General features: G+C 33.3%; 2 protein-coding genes across 3 annotated transcripts in view; one reads left to right on the forward strand and one right to left on the reverse strand.

The window, feature by feature from the left end:
• The window catches only part of LOC121370986, a 45,008-nt gene that overhangs the window by 25,543 nt on the left and 1,511 nt on the right, over window positions 1-17,954 (reverse strand). For both annotated transcript variants that reach the window (XM_041496572.1, XM_041496564.1), the window contains exons 2-6: window positions 17,730-17,771; window positions 10,004-10,077; window positions 8,022-8,090; window positions 3,663-3,738; window positions 1,918-2,047 (exon numbers count right to left, since the gene is read on the reverse strand). In XM_041496572.1, the coding sequence (XP_041352506.1) occupies window positions 1,918-2,047; window positions 3,663-3,738; window positions 8,022-8,090; window positions 10,004-10,077; window positions 17,730-17,771 (391 nt within the window). The remainder of the gene's footprint in view (window positions 1-1,917; window positions 2,048-3,662; window positions 3,739-8,021; window positions 8,091-10,003; window positions 10,078-17,729; window positions 17,772-17,954) is intronic.
• Window positions 5,086-17,954, forward strand: part of LOC121371002 (S-formylglutathione hydrolase-like) — a 199,906-nt gene continuing 187,037 nt past the window's right edge. Inside the window, exon 1 of the mRNA XM_041496610.1 lies at window positions 5,086-5,220. The gene's annotated coding sequence lies outside the window, so the exon portion shown is untranslated. The remainder of the gene's footprint in view (window positions 5,221-17,954) is intronic.

The following is a 17,954-nucleotide window of genomic DNA, read 5'->3' on the forward strand; positions in this document are numbered from 1 at the left end:
CCAACACCGCATAGTACTTTGGTGTCCGCCTAATTACAGCCCGGAGCCCGAACGTTACCCGGAGACAAAAACAGTACTCGGTTGCGAATGCCGAGGTGTACATTGTACATATTTGGCACAAAGATACACCTCAGCATGATGTATTTATATATGTTAAAACAAAAATGTAGAATTTTTTATTTATTTATTTTTTTGGAAAAAAAAAGATTTTTCATGTTAGGGCTGTAGGCCTACATAACAAAATCTGTATTCACCGTCTGAAGAAGGAAACGTCAATAAGTAATTAAATATGGCATATACAAACATGGGATTTGGCATGAGGATACATCTCAGTACGATGTATTTAAATATGTTTTTAAAAAACGTGTAGAAAACAATAATAATTTTAAATAATGTTTTTAATCCCCCAAAGCAACACGAAGTTCAATACAAAAAAACCCACTACTGTCGGTGTCGAAATAACTATTATGTTTCATCCACGGGCTGACTTGAGAATCGGAGTGTTGTTTTAGTTAATTGGTCCTTTCTTTCCGTGGCCTGCACATGTGATTCCTGATTGGCAGGTGTATATTGCAGGGTATCGACCAGGTAAGTGATTACCACGGTCTAGACATGCGTACAAAATACGTGCCAGTTTTTTTAAGATTACAGGGTATTGTGGCGTAACCTGTCGTGACTATAGTACAATGTTAATGGACATTATTAGCCGCCCTGCTTCATTACTGTAAATAATGCTGTAAAACCCTTGATTAAGTAGACTTTCCCATCTAAAATTACAAAACTGACCAATTACGTAGTACCAAAGAAAAGAAAATTATCACTTGGGTATCGTGAGTGGTCGTTTTTACTCTAACGCACCCTACCAATAGGCCTAATAATATGCTACTTTTTTTTATGAGAGAAAAATACTATAACCCCATTTCGTTCTATTGATGCAAATAGAAATATATTTAGTTTAAAAGTTGATTATACTCTCAAGTCATTTATGTTGTTTTACAAGCCAGGTTAATGAAAGTGAAGCGCCTTGTCGTAAATGAGAGCGTTTGTTTACACTGTGCATACAGATTTCATTATGTACAGCCCGAACATAAAAAATGCGATATTTTCTAAAAAAAAAAAAAAAAAAAAAATGTTTGTCCTACATTTATATTTTTTACATATTTAAATACATCATATCGAGGTGTATCTTTATGCTAAATATGAACAGTATACACCTCGGCATTAGCATCCGAGTTTTGGTTTTGTCTCCGGGTTACTTTCGGGCTCCGGGCTGTAAATTGGTCGACCGGTCTGGTCTGGCACCATCAGTTTCTCCACCCTCCGACTCGCTATCCGTTTTTTCTTCAGTATCACTGTTGTAAGTAAATGTGTGTCTTTCTTCATTTACTAACAGCTCATATTGATACAGCAAAACGTTTTGCGAACGAACACTCATTGTTTTGGTAAGCTGTGCAAGTCTTAGATTCTTTATGAGTGGTACGGACTAATGCTTTTAAGTGTAAGGCTTCAGATCAAGCGACGCGTCTCTGACGTCAGGGACCTCGTGATTGCCCTGCTCATTAAAGATCGGCAATTTCCGCTAAGAGCTCGTATCTGGGGTTCTTTTATGGAGATATTTTAAGTAATTAATTTTTTATATATATTTTTTTTTAGGTGATTCAATTTATAATTAATTGTACATGGTTGGTGCCAAATATGGTTTACGTGACATGTTTCCTTTAAATATGAGAACATTAATCCATTGTATATTTAATGGCTAAAATCTCTGAATAATCCCCAGAACCATAAAAGAGAACCAATTTTTTTCTGAACAAAATTGGGGATCAAACAAAAAACATCTTGGTAATGTCTTTGAAATCTTCAGTATGTTATAGGATGTGGGAACAAACAATGAGCTCTGTTCAATGTGTGGCTTACAACTGCAGTATGATGAGAATGTCGAACGACTGCCGGACGCCACACCCAAGATACAACTCGCCAAGCATGTGGAGGTTCGGGTACAGAGCAGGCCGGTCGTTACGCAGTATCATCTTTCCCGTGATGACACCTGAGGAAAAAAATTTAAAATATAATAAGCAGTCTGAGAGTACTGCTAAAGCAATACATGTCCCCTAATGGGCCAAACACATTTTTGTATCTCCTAAGTTCAAGGGCCATAACTCTGACAAAAACTGTACATGATAAAGTTTAGCTACATACAAAATATCATGTTAATATCTTCAGGCATTATAAAACAAATTTTCATATTTCCCCAACTTCAAGGGCCATAACTATGTTAAAATAGGGAAATTTCTATGAAAGTCAAACTTGATCTGTAACAGAACAAGATAAAGAAAGCTACACACAAAATTTTAGCTTAATATCTTAAGGCATTGGGGGAAAAAGTCAGAAAAACTAATTTCAGTATCTTCTAAGTTCAAGGGCCATAAATATCAAAAATGGGTAAATTGCCATGAAAGTCACACTTGATCTGTAACAGAACATGATAAAGCTACATACAAAATGGCACCTCAATATTTTGAGGCATTGGGAAAAAAGTCAGAAAAACTCATTTCGATAGATCCTAAGTTCAAGGGCAATAACTGTCAAAAATCGACAAATCTTCATGAAAGTCAAATTTAATCTGCAGTAGTATATGATAATGCTTGATATTTCAAGGTATGTAAAAAAAAAAAAAAAAACATCTGGAAAACTGTAAGTGGGACAGTTGGATAGGCAGACAGACGGACGGAGATGAAACCAATAGTCCCCTCCACTTGACTGAGACAAAGGAAAGGAAGAAAAAGGAATATTCAATAATTTGTTGTACAACACCTCAGCACATTCCAAACCAGGATTCACTCTGTGACAAGTGTCCATTGCAAAATTAACTGAAAGGTAATTTTTATACAGTGTCTACAACATTTAGTCTTTGACTAATAAATATCCCTTTACCACATTTAATCATTTTCAAGGAAATATTCAACATATCTGAAAAATCGGCTAAACACAAATTTGTTCCAGTGTGAGCGCTGCTAAACTTTTGCTATTTGGTGTTCAGCAAATTGTTATTTCGACAACTCACTCCTGCCGATAAAGCAACTATGGATCTTCCATATATGCACCTGTCCATAGACAAGACAGTACATACCACATCTTTTGATGGGGCACTGGTTAGGAATGGAAAAAACATGTGAAATATATTTTTGAGACATGTAAAACAAAAAAAAACAAGACAACAAAAAAGACATGTAAAAAAATATATATATATTCTTTGACGCAGAAACATCAGGCAAACAACTTTCAGAGACATGTAAAGGAGTTACAATATCCAGAATAGGAAAAGTTTGTTTTGTTTAACAACACCACTAGAGCACAATGATTAATTAATCATTGGCTAGTGGATGTCAAACATTTGTTAATTCTGACTGGGTAGTCATCCGAGTAAACCCGGTACATTTTTTCTAATGCAGCAAGGGATCTTTTACATGCACTTTCCCACAGACAGGATAGTATAGACCACAGCCTTTGTTACACCAGTTGTGTAGCACTGGCTGGAACGAGAAATAGCCCAATGGGTCCACCGACACAAACCGATCCTAGATCGATTGCACATCATGAGGCCAGCACTGTACCACAGAGGTACATTCTGCCCCACCCATCTGTCAGATGTAAAATCTCACCATTTTTAATCGACAGCTCATCTTCAGAACTGTCATCACTGCCACCTTCCATTTCTTTCAAAGGAAATGATTCTACCTGTAGTAAATAACACAAGCATAAATAATTCACATTTTCTTGGCAATCATACTTTATAATGGTCGACATCGTAACATCGCTTCTAACTAGAAGAAAGGAGCATTTGTTTGAATGAATGAATGAATGTTTAACGATACCCCAGCACGAAAAATACATCGGCTATTGGGTGTCAAACTATGGTAATGCAAATAAATAAAGTGATGATCAACATCAATATAAAAATTCAAGGTTTAAACAAAAACAGTGTAAAGAACAGTGTAAAGAACTGTGCAAAAACACAAATATCACAGAATTTTACGGATACTGAATTTTACTCAAAACTTCAATTTTGTGCTGTATTGGCCATTCTCAAAGAAGATGTTACACCCCTGCACCACGGTGAGGTTACAGCACGCGCAGGGGCATTTGTTTGAAGACACTCCACCTCATAATGTTATCACTATCTAACATTTCATCAACAGCAAGGCATCCTTTACCTGCACTTTCACAGGATAGCACATACCACAACCTTTGAAAAAGTTAACATTTGCTGTCTTTAACTATACCATTATTTTGTCACTAACATTTCGTCAGCAGCAAGGCATCCTTTACTTGTACTTTCACAGGACGGTACATACCACAACCTTTGAAAAAGTTAACATTTGCTGTCTTTAACTATACCACTAAAGTATGTTGATTAATCAACAGCTATTGCATTGTAAACATTTGATAATTCAGAGCAACCTACTTCATTTTGCAGTCAGCAGGAATGGAAAGTTTTTTTACATACCACAACCTGCTGATTATTACCTCAGGTAAAACGGCATTCTCATTATGCGAATGTAATATGCACATATATTATTATGTGTACAGTATGAATTATCATACCAATGTAACAGGCGCATATATTATATGTACGATATGAATTATCATACCAATGTAACAGGCGCATATATTATTATATGTACGGTATGAATTATCATACCAATGTAAGAGGCACATATATTATTATGTGTATGGTATGAATTATTATACCAATGTAACAGGTGCATATATTATTATATGTAAGGTATGAATTATCATACCATTTAACAGGCACATATACTATTATATGTATGGTATGAATTATCATACCATTTAACAGGCACATATGGTATGAATTATTATACCAATGTAACAGGTGCATATATTATTATATGTAAGGTATGAATTATCATACCATTTAATAGGCACATATACTATTATATGTACGGTATGAATTATCATACCAGTGTAACAGGTGTATATATTATTGTGTATGGTATGAATTATCATAGCAATGTAACAGGCACATATATTATTATATGTACAGTATAAATTATCGCACATGATGCGGATGTGAGGATGCACGAGATTCTGGTGAGGGCAGACATGTTAAAAAGGGTTAAACAAGGAGAGAGGGATTGAAAAGTGAGCAGAGAGTCACAAGGCTGGTTATACAAGAGAGACCAATAATAAGAAGAGGTAGGTGGAATAGTAAATGTTACACATTTAATTACACACGATTTGTCGGCCCTACAAAAAATTGGTCTGGTTCAGTGGAAATTATCAACTGTATTACATAATACATAAGGCACTAGCCAAACCTTCTGCGAGGGCTAGTTACTTTCACAAATATGTCGAACTATGGGCTGGTAGTTGATTCTATTGCTGTGTCATGTACCGTATAAAAACCAACTATGGGCTGGTGGTTGATTCTATCGCTGCGCCATGTACTGTATAAAAACCAACTATGGGTTGGTGGTTAATTATATTGCTGTGTCATGTACCATATAAAAACCAGCTATGTAATAGTTAGAGGACGAGTAACAATACTTTATCGGCATATAAAGGTAGTGTCGCGCGAGACAAAGGCGAGGCGTAAGCCGAGTGTTTTCTCATGCGACACTACCTATATACGCGATAAAGTATTGTTACAAGTTCTCTAACTGTCTTAGAGCAGAGCCAAAATCTTGAGCTGTTCGGTGAATCAAGAGGTACACTTAAAGTAAATGTCTGAAGTACTTTATCGGGATATAAATGTACTTCACGTGACCAAATATGAAGCTCCCATTGGACTAGAAATTTCAGCTGTGCTCTAAGGGCTGATGGTTGATTCTATTGCTGTGTCATGTACCATATAAAAACCAGCTATGGGCTGATGGTTGATTCTATTGCTGTGTCATGTACGTTATAAAAACCAGCTATGGATTGGTAGTTGATTCTATCGCTGTGTCATGTACGTTATAAAAACCAGCTATGGGCTGGTGGTTGATTATATCGCTGTGTCATGTACCGTATAAAAACCAGCTATGGGCTGATGGTTGATTCTATTGCTGTGTCATGTACCGTATAAAAACCAGCTATGGATTGGTGCTTGATTCTATCGCTGTGTCATGTACCGTATAAAAACCAGCTATGGGCTGATGGTTGATTCTATCGCTGTGTCATGTACGTTATAAAAACCAGCTATGGGCTGGTGGTTGATTCTATTGCTGTGTCATGTACGTTATAAAAACCAGCTATGGGCTGGTGGTTGATTCTATTGCTGTGTCATGTACGTTATAAAAACCAGCTATGGGCTGGTGGTTGATTCTATTGCTGTGTCATGTACGTTATAAAAACCAGCTATGGGCTGGTGGTTGATTCTATCGCTGTGTCATGTACGTTATAAAAACCAGCTATGGGCTGGTGGTTGATTCTATTGCTGTGTCATGTACCGTATAAAAACCAGCTATGGGCTGATGGTTGATTCTATTGCTGTGTCATGTACGTTATAAAAACCAGCTATGGATTGGTGGTTGATTCTATCGCTGTGTCATGTACCGTATAAAAACTAGCTATGGATTGGTGGTTGATTCTATCGCTGTGTCATGTACCGTATAAAAACCAGCTATGGGCTGATGGTTGATTCTATCGCTGTCATGTACGTTATAAAAAAACAGCTATGGGCTGGCGGTTGATTCTATCGCTGTGTCATGTACGTTATAAAAAAACAGCTATGGGCTGGTGGTTGATTCTATTGCTGCGTCATGTACTGTATAAAAAACAGCTATGGGATGGCGGTTGATTCTATCGCTGTGTCATGTACATTATAAAAAACAGCTATGGGCTGGTGGTTGATTCTATTGCTGCGTCATGTACTGTATAAAAAACAGCTATGGGCTGGCGGTTGATTCTATTGCTGCGTCATGTACATTATAAAAAACAGCTATGGGCTGGTGGTTGATTCTATTGCTGTGTCATGTACGTTATAAAAACCAGCTATGGATTGGTAGTTGATTCTATCGCTGTGTCATGTACGTTATAAAAACCAGCTATGGGCTGGTGGTTGATTATATCGCTGTGTCATGTACCGTATAAAAACCAGCTATGGGCTGATGGTTGATTCTATTGCTGTGTCATGTACCGTATAAAAACCAGCTATGGATTGGTGCTTGATTCTATCGCTGTGTCATGTACATTATAAAAAACAGCTATGGGCTGGTGGTTGATTCTATTGCTGCGTCATGTACTGTATAAAAAAACAGCTATGGGCTGGTGGTTGATTCTATTGCTGTGTCATGTACATTATAAAAAACAGCTATGGGCTGGTGGTTGATTCTATTGCTGCGACATGTACTGTATAAAAAAACAGCTATGGGCTGGCGGTTGATTCTATCGCTGCGTCATGTACATTATAAAAAACAGCTATGGGCTGGTGGTTGATTCTATTGCTGCGTCATGTACTGTATAAAAAAGAGCTATGGGCTGGTGGTTGATTCTATTGCTGCATCAAGTACATTATAAAAAACAGCTATGGGCTGGTGGTTGATTCTATCGCTGCGTCATGTACATTATAAAAAACAGCTATGGGCTGGCAGTTGATTCTATCGCTGCGTCATGTACATTATAAAAAACAGCTATGGGCTGGTGGTTGATTCTATTGCTGCGTCATGTACTGTATAAAAAACAGCTATGGGCTGGCGGTTGATTCTATCGCTGTGTCATATACTGTACAAAAACTAGCTATGGGCTGGCAGTTGATTCTATTGCTGTGTCATGTACATTATAAAAATCAGCTATGGATTGGTGGTTGATTCTATTGCTGTGTCATGTACCGTATAAAAACCAGCCATGGGTTGGTGGTTGATTTAATTGCTGTGTCATGTACCGTATAAAAACCAGCTATGGGTTGGTGGTTGATTCTATTGCTGTGTCATGTACTGTATAAAAAACAGCTATGGGCTGGTGGTTCATTGTATTGCTGTGTCATGTACTGTACATTATGTGAGAGTGCTACACACCTCTTTCGAGTCAAGCTGTGAGGCGTACGCTTTCTGCAGCAAGTCTGTGAAGTAGTAGATGAGTAGGACCTGCAACAAGAAGATTAACTCTGATCACAATGTTTGTACCAACATTAAAACCACAAATTTGCAATCTTCGTCACGAGCGGGACAGGACGAAGCCCAGTGGCTCGATATGCGGTCGCTCTGGGATCGATCCCCATCAGTGGGCCCACTGGGCTATTTCTCATTCCAGCCAGTGCACCACGACGGGTATATCAAAGGTTGTGGTATGTACTACCCTGTCTGTGGGATGGTGCATATAAAAGATCCCGTGCTCCTAATCGAAAAGAGTAGCTCATGAAGTGGTGACAGCAGGTTTCCTATCTCAATATCTGTGTGGTCCTTAACCATATTTCTGATGCCATATAACCGTAAATACAATGTGTCGTTAAATAAAACATACCTTTCTTTTTTTTCGTCATGAGCAAAATCAAAGTGAGCTGAGATCACTCTCCTTAAATGATGTAAAGCGAGCAATCAGATAAAGTTTTAAATGAAATTCATTAAAAAAAATACTATCAGGAGATCAATTTGCAACTCTCCTAAAACTTTCAGGGGAAGAGCAAGGAACATTTTGTTTTCAAAATCCCACTTAGAAATATTTCTAGTCAATTAAAGATTTATCAGCAACTACTGTTTAATGTTTTAAAATTGTGTAGTTATCTATGTAACTTGCGTACAGATGCGATACTGAACAAAATCCTGCTTAGTGATATTTCTAGTGAATTAAAAATTGATCACAAACTACTGTTTAATGTGTAGCAATCTCTCAAACTTGCATAGCGATGAGATACTGAACAGAATGTTTGTAAAGAGTTCGCTGATGCGCAGTCGGTCTGGGATCGATCCCTGTCGGTGGACCCATTGCGCTATTTCTCGTTCCAGCCAGTCACTGTGCACCACAACGTATATCAAAGGCCGTGGTATGTACTACCCTGTCTGTGGGATGGTGCATATAAAAGATCCCTTGCTGCTAATCGAAAAGAGTAGCCCATGAAGTGGCGACAGTGGGTTTCCTCTCTCAATATCTGTGCACTGGCTGGAACAAGAAATAGCCCAATGGGCCCACTGACGGGGATCAATCCTAGACCGACAGCGCATCAAGCGAGCGCTTTACCACTAGGCCACATACCACCCCATCTTTCAAATGTGCAAATGTTAATATTGGCAGATAATGTACACCAGGTGTATACATTTCGCTATTGGTCATACTCTCTACCTGCGGCAATTTATATCTCAACGACGGCAATTGCTGTCAGTGCCACCGTTAAGTTTGAGCTCTGATGTTTAGTTAATGACACATCAGCACATTTTAAATTACAACTGTTACAGCCCCCATCGTTAAAAATATTTTTAGGGGACTGATTAACTGCTCTCCTAATACAGATCATGGGGAGCCATTTAAAATATTACCATATTGAGCACTAATATTTAATCATTTACATTTTAGTACTTTTTTTTTAATTCCTATATTATGAAATGAAATACAAAACAAAATTCAACATGTGTACAATTTTTGCAAGATTGGTGATCTCCTAGGAAATTTGAATATTTAGACATGTACATTTTTATTATACATTGTACATGTATAACATTTAGTGAAATATCTTAAAATATCAGTGAAATAAAAGTGATATCAGTCACTCAGTGATGATAACACATTTTCGAGTGAAAATTTCACTATTTCACTCTAAAATGTTTTATCGTCACTGTAGAAAGTGTTATCTTCACTGTAAGAAAGCCGGAACTATTTTGCTGCTGGCATTTTAAAAATGAAGATAAATTGCCAAAAGTTATATAATAAATAGAAAATTTCATTTTTTGGGGGTCAAATATAACTGATATCTCATATCTGACAAAAAACATGAAATATCCTCTATATATTTACCACTTGCACAATGATTAATATGACTTTTCATCATAGAGTATTGAATGTATACCTGCATGAGAGCACTTGTGATGAATGTGATGAGAAACGGATAGAGTCCCGACTTCGTAAGCGTCACAGGAAGACCTGAAAAATAATACAACATACAGGTCTGTATCCAGGGTTAACTGTGGCACTCACCAAATTCGCCAATTGCAAATTTAAAAAACAACTGGTAAATTTTAGTTTTATTTGGCGAAATGATTTCATGTAATAATTGATATTTTGTTACAAAATACCGTAACTGGGTTTCTGGGGTTTTTTTTAAAGTTTAAAAGATAATGTGGCGAAATATTATGCTGACTCAGACCTAGTCCTGTACAGTATCATCATATTGTGATCATTTACTATAACAATGAATGTGTGACTTTTCAACATCAGCTCAGTGCAAAAGATATACTGGTTAGTCGGAGCCACACAAAGAAGAGTAGGCAAAGCATCATCATTTTATCACGAGAGTCTATCAAAACAGATTATTTTCCTCCATCTGTGACTTCAACAAAATCCAGGTACAGGCTCAGAAAAATTTAAAGTTTGCACAAACCATTTATGGGTATTGGCATTTAGGCATATTCAGGTAACCCTGAAGTTGAAAATTAGGAGGAGTTGCCAGATAGGGAAGAAATGAGATTGAATTCAAAGGAGAGAAAGGAAAGGCGAGAAAGGAAAGGAGAGAAAGGAAAGGAGAGAAAGGAAAGGGGGCAGTGGGATAAAGGAAAGGGGGCAGTGGGACAAAAATAAATAATTAAAAAAGGGTTATGCAAAAATATCTAAATTTACGTGAGCGATGCACAAATGAAATGATTGTTTTTGCAATTTCCAGAGGCCTAAGTACAACACAAGTCTCATACATGGACACTGAACATAATGTGCATACATGTTTGTACATGGAAAGTGCTCAAAAACAAACCCTCAGGCAAACTGGAATTCCCATAACTGGACATTTTTAAATATTAGTACAGAACAGATACCCTTTAAAAAAAATGGACTTATTAGTTGCTCCTGTGGGCATTTGGTTTAGAGAGCTTTCACTGTACAATTAATGTACTGTTATCCCAAACATCTAACGTGTTACCCAGGACTTTAGTCAACAGCCATGGAAATTTGTATTATCATGTATTATCATGAAAAAAAGAGACGGCATTAGACGCTACTACAAGGCAGCTTATATAAATCCTACATAGTATGTCTAAAATGAAAACAATCGACTACAAGCCACATTTTTTTTTAAACAGAATTTTCATCATTTCATCCCCCTGAAAGCCTCATGTCTCAGCAGGGCATAAAATTAGAATTTTTCAGACAACTGATATGTTGTTTGTGTGGTTTTAGTATTTACACAAACAATTTTCTTCAGTAGTTCAAATACAAATGAAAATGTTAATGGGCCACTGGCCCACTGTAATCAGACAAGAATCTAATATGAACAATTTTGTTGCTTTCCTCCATCAAATTTCCCATCATAAATACGAAAAAAAAATATGAACAAAGTGAAGGTGCAACTGTTACTAAACGTTTTTGAGACTTTTAAAGACAGCGCTGATTTTGTAACACTGCAGTACCGACTTTGTATCGACTATGATGCTGATTTCAAATGGATACGTCGTATCTGTCTTAAAACCCCTGCAACTGCCCATGCCCATTTTTTGCCTTGGGACTATATTCAGGGTTTTATTCAATGGACTTTGTTTTCCCGTGGACATTTTCTTAATTGTAGGGGTTGTCTTACACCTGCAATGTAGACCCATTCTTTTATTTCCTTCCAAAAACAGTGATAAAATTAGCCAACACGTCTTTTTAGATTTTCTGATGAACGATTAGTTGCTGCATGAACGATCCGTTGTTTATACATGTTGATATTGGTTTTGCATAACCGACAGATGAACAACAAAATCATACATGCCACATTTTATGCACTGTCTCAGTAATCCACCAAAATTTACTACATGTATACAGGGCTTCGGTAAGTACTCACCCGCTCATCAAAGCCGAGTACAAATTCTGACGGACAAATTAAAAACTGAAACAACCAGGCCGACGGGTGATGTCATTTTAATTTCGTTTGCCATGTGATGTTAATCACTTACCAAATGTTCTTAATTATGTTTTGTCAATATACAGTATCTATATACATGATTTGAAGTGAAGACACTGAATACTATAATATTGTTAATTATGTTTTGTCAATATATCTATATGTATACATGATTTGAAGTGAAGACACTGAATACTATAATATTGTTAATTATGTTTTGTCAGTATATCTATATGTATACATGATTTGAAGTGAAGACACTGAATACTATAATATTGTTAATTATGTTTTGTCAATACATCTATATACATGATTTGAAGTGAAGACACTGTATACTATCATATTGTTAATTATGTTTTGTCAATACATCTATATACATGATTTGAAGTGAAGACACTGAATACTATCATATTGTTAATTATGTTTTGTCAATATATCTATATGTATACATGATTTGAAGTGAAGACACTGAATACTATCATATTGTTAATTATGTTTTGTCAATATATCTATATACATGATTTGAAGTGAAGACACTGAATACTATCATATTGTTAATTATGTTTTGTCAGTATATCTATATGTATACATGATTTGAAGTGAAGACACTGAATACTATAATATTGTTAATTATGTTTTGTCAATATATCTATATGTATACATGATTTGAAGTGAAGACACTGTATACTATCATATTGTTCATTATGTTTTGTCAATATATCTATATACATGATTTGAAGTGAAGACACTGAATACTATAATATTGTTAATTATGTTTTGTCAATATATCTATATGTATACATGATTTGAAGTGAAGACACTGTATACTATCATATTGTTCATTATGTTTTGTCAATATATCTATATACATGATTTGAAGTGAAGACACTGAATACTATAATATTGTTAATTATGTTTTGTCAATATATCTATATGTATACATGATTTGAAGTGAAGACACTGAATACTATCATATTGTTCATTATGTTTTGTCAATATATCTATATACATGATTTGAAGTGAAGACACTGAATACTATCATATTGTTAATTATGTTTTGTCAGTATATCTATATACATGATTTGAAGTGAAGACACTGAATACTATCATATTGTTAATTATGTTTTGTCAATACATCTATATACATGATTTGAAGTGAAGACACTGTATACTATCATATTGTTAATTATGTTTTGTCAATATATCTATATATACATGATTTGAAGTGAAGACACTGAATACTATCATATTGTTAATTATGTTTTGTCAATATATCTATATACATGATTTGAAGTGAAGACACTGTATACTATCATATTGTTAATTATGTTTTGTCAATATATCTATATATACATGATTTGAAGTGAAGACACTGAATACTATCATATTGTTAATAATGTTTTGTCAATATATCTATATACATGATTTGAAGTGAAGACACTGAATACTATAATATGGTTAATTATGTTTAGTCAATATATCTATATGTATACATGATTTGAAGTGAAGACACTGAATACTATCATATTGTTAATTATGTTTTGTCAATACATCTATATACATGATTTGAAGTGAAGACACTGAATACTATCATATTGTTCATTATGTTTTGTCAATATATCTATATATACATGATTTGAAGTGAAGACACTGTATACTATCATATTGTTAATTATGTTTTGTCAATACATCTATATACATGATTTGAAGTGAAGACACTGTATACTATCATATTGTTAATTATGTTTTGTCAATACATCTATATACATGATTTGAAGTGAAGACACTGTATACTATCATATTGTTAATTATGTTTTGTCAATACATCTATATACATGATCTGAAGTGAAGACACTGTATACTATCATATTGTTAATTATGTTTTGTCAATATATCTATATATACATGATTTGAAGTGAAGACACTGAATACTATCATATTGTTAATTATGTTTTGTCAATATATCTATATATACATGATTTGAAGTGAAGACACTGAATACTATCATATTGTTAATAATGTTTTGTCAATATATCTATATACATGATTTGAAGTGAAGACACTGAATACTATCATATTGTTAATTATGTTTTGTCAGTATATCTATATACATGATTTGAAGTGAAGACACTGAATACTATCATATTGTTCATTATGTTTTGTCAGTATATCTATATACATGATTTGAAGTGAAGACACTGAATACTATCATATTGTTCATTATGTTTTGTCAGTATATCTATATACATGATTTGAAGTGAAGACACTGAATACTATCATATTGTTAATTATGTTTTGTCAGTATATCTATATACATGATTTGAAGTGAAGACACTGAATACTATAATATTGTTCATTATGTTTTGTCAATACATCTATATACATGATTTGAAGTGAAGACACTGAATACTATCATATTGTTAATTATGTTTTGTCAATACATAGATCTATATACATGATTTGAAGTGAAGACACTGTATACTATCATATTGTTAATTATGTTTTGTCAATATAGCTATATACATGATTTGAAGTGAAGACACTGAATACTATAATATGGTTAATTATGTTTAGTCAATATATCTATATGTATACATGATTTGAAGTGAAGACACTGAATACTATCATATTGTTCATTATGTTTTGTCAATACATCTATATACATGATTTGAAGTGAAGACACTGAATACTATCATATTGTTCATTATGTTTTGTCAATATATATATATATACATGATTTGAAGTGAAGACACTGAATACTATCATATTGTTCATTATGTTTTGTCAATACATCTATATACATGATTTGAAGTGAAGACACTGAATACTATCATATTGTTCATTATGTTTTGTCAATACATCTATATACATGATTTGAAGTGAAGACACTGAATACTATCATATTGTTCATTATGTTTTGTCAATATATCTATATACATGATTTGAAGTGAAGACACTGAATACTATCATATTGTTCATTATGTTTTGTCAATACATCTATATACATGATTTGAAGTGAAGACACTGAATACTATCATATTGTTCATTATGTTTTGTCAATATATATATATATACATGATTTGAAGTGAAGACACTGAATACTATCATATTGTTCATTATGTTTTGTCAATATATATATATATACATGATTTGAAGTGAAGACACTGAATACTATCATATTGTTCATTATGTTTTGTCAATATATATATATATACATGATTTGAAGTGAAGACACTGAATACTATCATATTGTTCATTATGTTTTGTCAATACATCTATATACATGATTTGAAGTGAAGACACTGAATACTATCATATTGTTCATTATGTTTTGTCAATATATATATATACATGATTTGAAGTGAAGACACTGAATACTATCATATTGTTCATTATGTTTTGTCAATACATCTATATACATGATTTGAAGTGAAGACACTGAATACTATCATATTGTTCATTATGTTTTGTCAATACATCTATATACATGATTTGAAGTGAAGACACTGAATACTATCATATTGTTCATTATGTTTTGTCAATACATCTATATACATGATTTGAAGTGAAGACACTGTATACTATCATATTGTTAATTATGTTTTGTCAGTATATCTATATGTATACATGATCTGAAGTGAAGACACTGAATACTATCATATTGTTAATTATGTTTTGTCAATACATCTATATACATGATTTGAAGTGAAGACACTGAATACTATAATATGGTTAATTATGTTTTGTCAATATATCTATATGTATACATGATTTGAAGTGAAGACACTGAATACTATCATATTGTTAATTATGTTTTGTCAATATATCTATATGTATACATGATTGGAAGTGAAGACACTGTATACTATCATATTGTTAATTATGTTTTGTCAATACATCTATATACATGATTTGAAGTGAAGACACTGAATACTATAATATGGTTAATTATGTTTAGTCAATATATCTATATACATGATTTGAAGTGAAGACACTGTATACTATCATATTGTTAATTATGTTTTGTCAATACATCTATATACATGATTTGAAGTGAAGACACTGTATACTATCATATTGTTAATTATGTTTTGTCAATACATCTATATATACATGATTTGAAGTGAAGACACTGAATACTATAATATTGTTAATTATGTTTTGTCAATATATCTATATGTATACATGATTTGAAGTGAAGACACTGAATACTATCATATTGTTAATTATGTTTTGTCAATACATCTATATACATGATTTGAAGTGAAGACACTGTATACTATCATATTGTTAATTATGTTTTGTCAATACATCTATATACATGATTTGAAGTGAAGACACTGAATACTATCATACTGTTAATTATGTTTTGTCAATATATCTATATGTATACATGATTTGAAGTGAAGACACTGTATACTATCATATTGTTAATTATGTTTTTCCTCAATACATCTATATAACATTGATTTGAAGTGAAGACACTGTCATACTATCATATTGTTAATTACAATGTTTATGTCAGTATATCTATATGTATACATGATTTGAAGTGAAGACACTGTATACTATCATATTGTTAATTATGTTTTGTTGATTTACATCGTATATAAATGATTTGAAGTGAAGACACTGTATACTATCATATTGTTAATTATGTTTTGTCAGTATATCTATATGTATACATGATCTGAAGTGAAGACACTGAATACTAAAAAATATTGGTAATTATGTTTTGTCATATATCTATATGTATACATGATTTCAAGTGAAGACACTGAATACTATCATATTGTTAATTATGTTTTGTCAATATATCTATATATACATGATTTGAAGTGAAGACACTGTATACTATCATATTGTTATGTTATGTTTTGTCAATACATCTATGCATGCTATACATGATTACGAAGTGAAGACAAAGTAATACTATCATATTGTTAATTATGTTTTGTCAATACATCTATATTCATGATTTGAAGTGAAGACACTGTATACTATCATATTGTTAATTATGTTTTGTCAATATATCTATACTCGGGTATCAGCACTGATTTGAAGTGAATTCCACCACTGTATACTATCATATTCTTCCTAATTATGCAAACTATTTGTCAATACATCTATATATTTGATTTGAAGTGAAGACACCAGTATACTATCATTTTTGTTTTCGCTGTTTTGCTGAAGTATATCTATATGTATACATGATCTGAAGGCCCTGACACTGAATACTATTCATATTGTTAATTATGTTTTGTCAATATATCCTATATGTATACATGATTTGAAGTGAAAACACTGAATACTATCATATTGTTAATTATGTTTTGTCAATATATCTATATATACATGATTTGAAATGAATACACTGTATATTATCATATTGTTAATTATGTTTTGTCAACGCATCTATATGTATACACCGATTTCGAAGTGAAGATCACTGATTACTATTGAATATTTGTTAATAATATTATTTTCTGAGACTGGCGGAATAGTATGAAACCTTTGCGGGCTCAGTAAATTGTAAATCTGGTCCAAAATTTTAGTTAAATGCATTTTTTACTTCTGCACACCTGTGTTTTAGGTGGAAAATGGCAATTGGGATGTGAACTCAATACCTACCTGCATTGGTATCAGCAACGTACACGTCACTAATTATTGACACAAACATACATGTACATGTATGCATACTTACCCAAAATCCCTGTTCCTAGGATTGTGGCAATAGTCACAAAATCTGAAATGGTGAAACAGTATTAGCAGAGATCTTCACATTAAGTAATTACATGACATTGTGTACTTGCAATTAAGACCACCACCCATTAAAATGTATATAAATTTACACGTACAATGATAAAGCAATGTAACTAATTTCCAAGCATACCACACATTATGTGTAATGTTTGATATGATATCTGGA

The sequence above is a fragment of the Gigantopelta aegis genome, chromosome 1, assembly GCF_016097555.1.
Source record: "Gigantopelta aegis isolate Gae_Host chromosome 1, Gae_host_genome, whole genome shotgun sequence".
In the NCBI taxonomy this organism is placed as follows: Eukaryota; Metazoa; Mollusca; class Gastropoda; order Neomphalida; family Peltospiridae; genus Gigantopelta; species Gigantopelta aegis.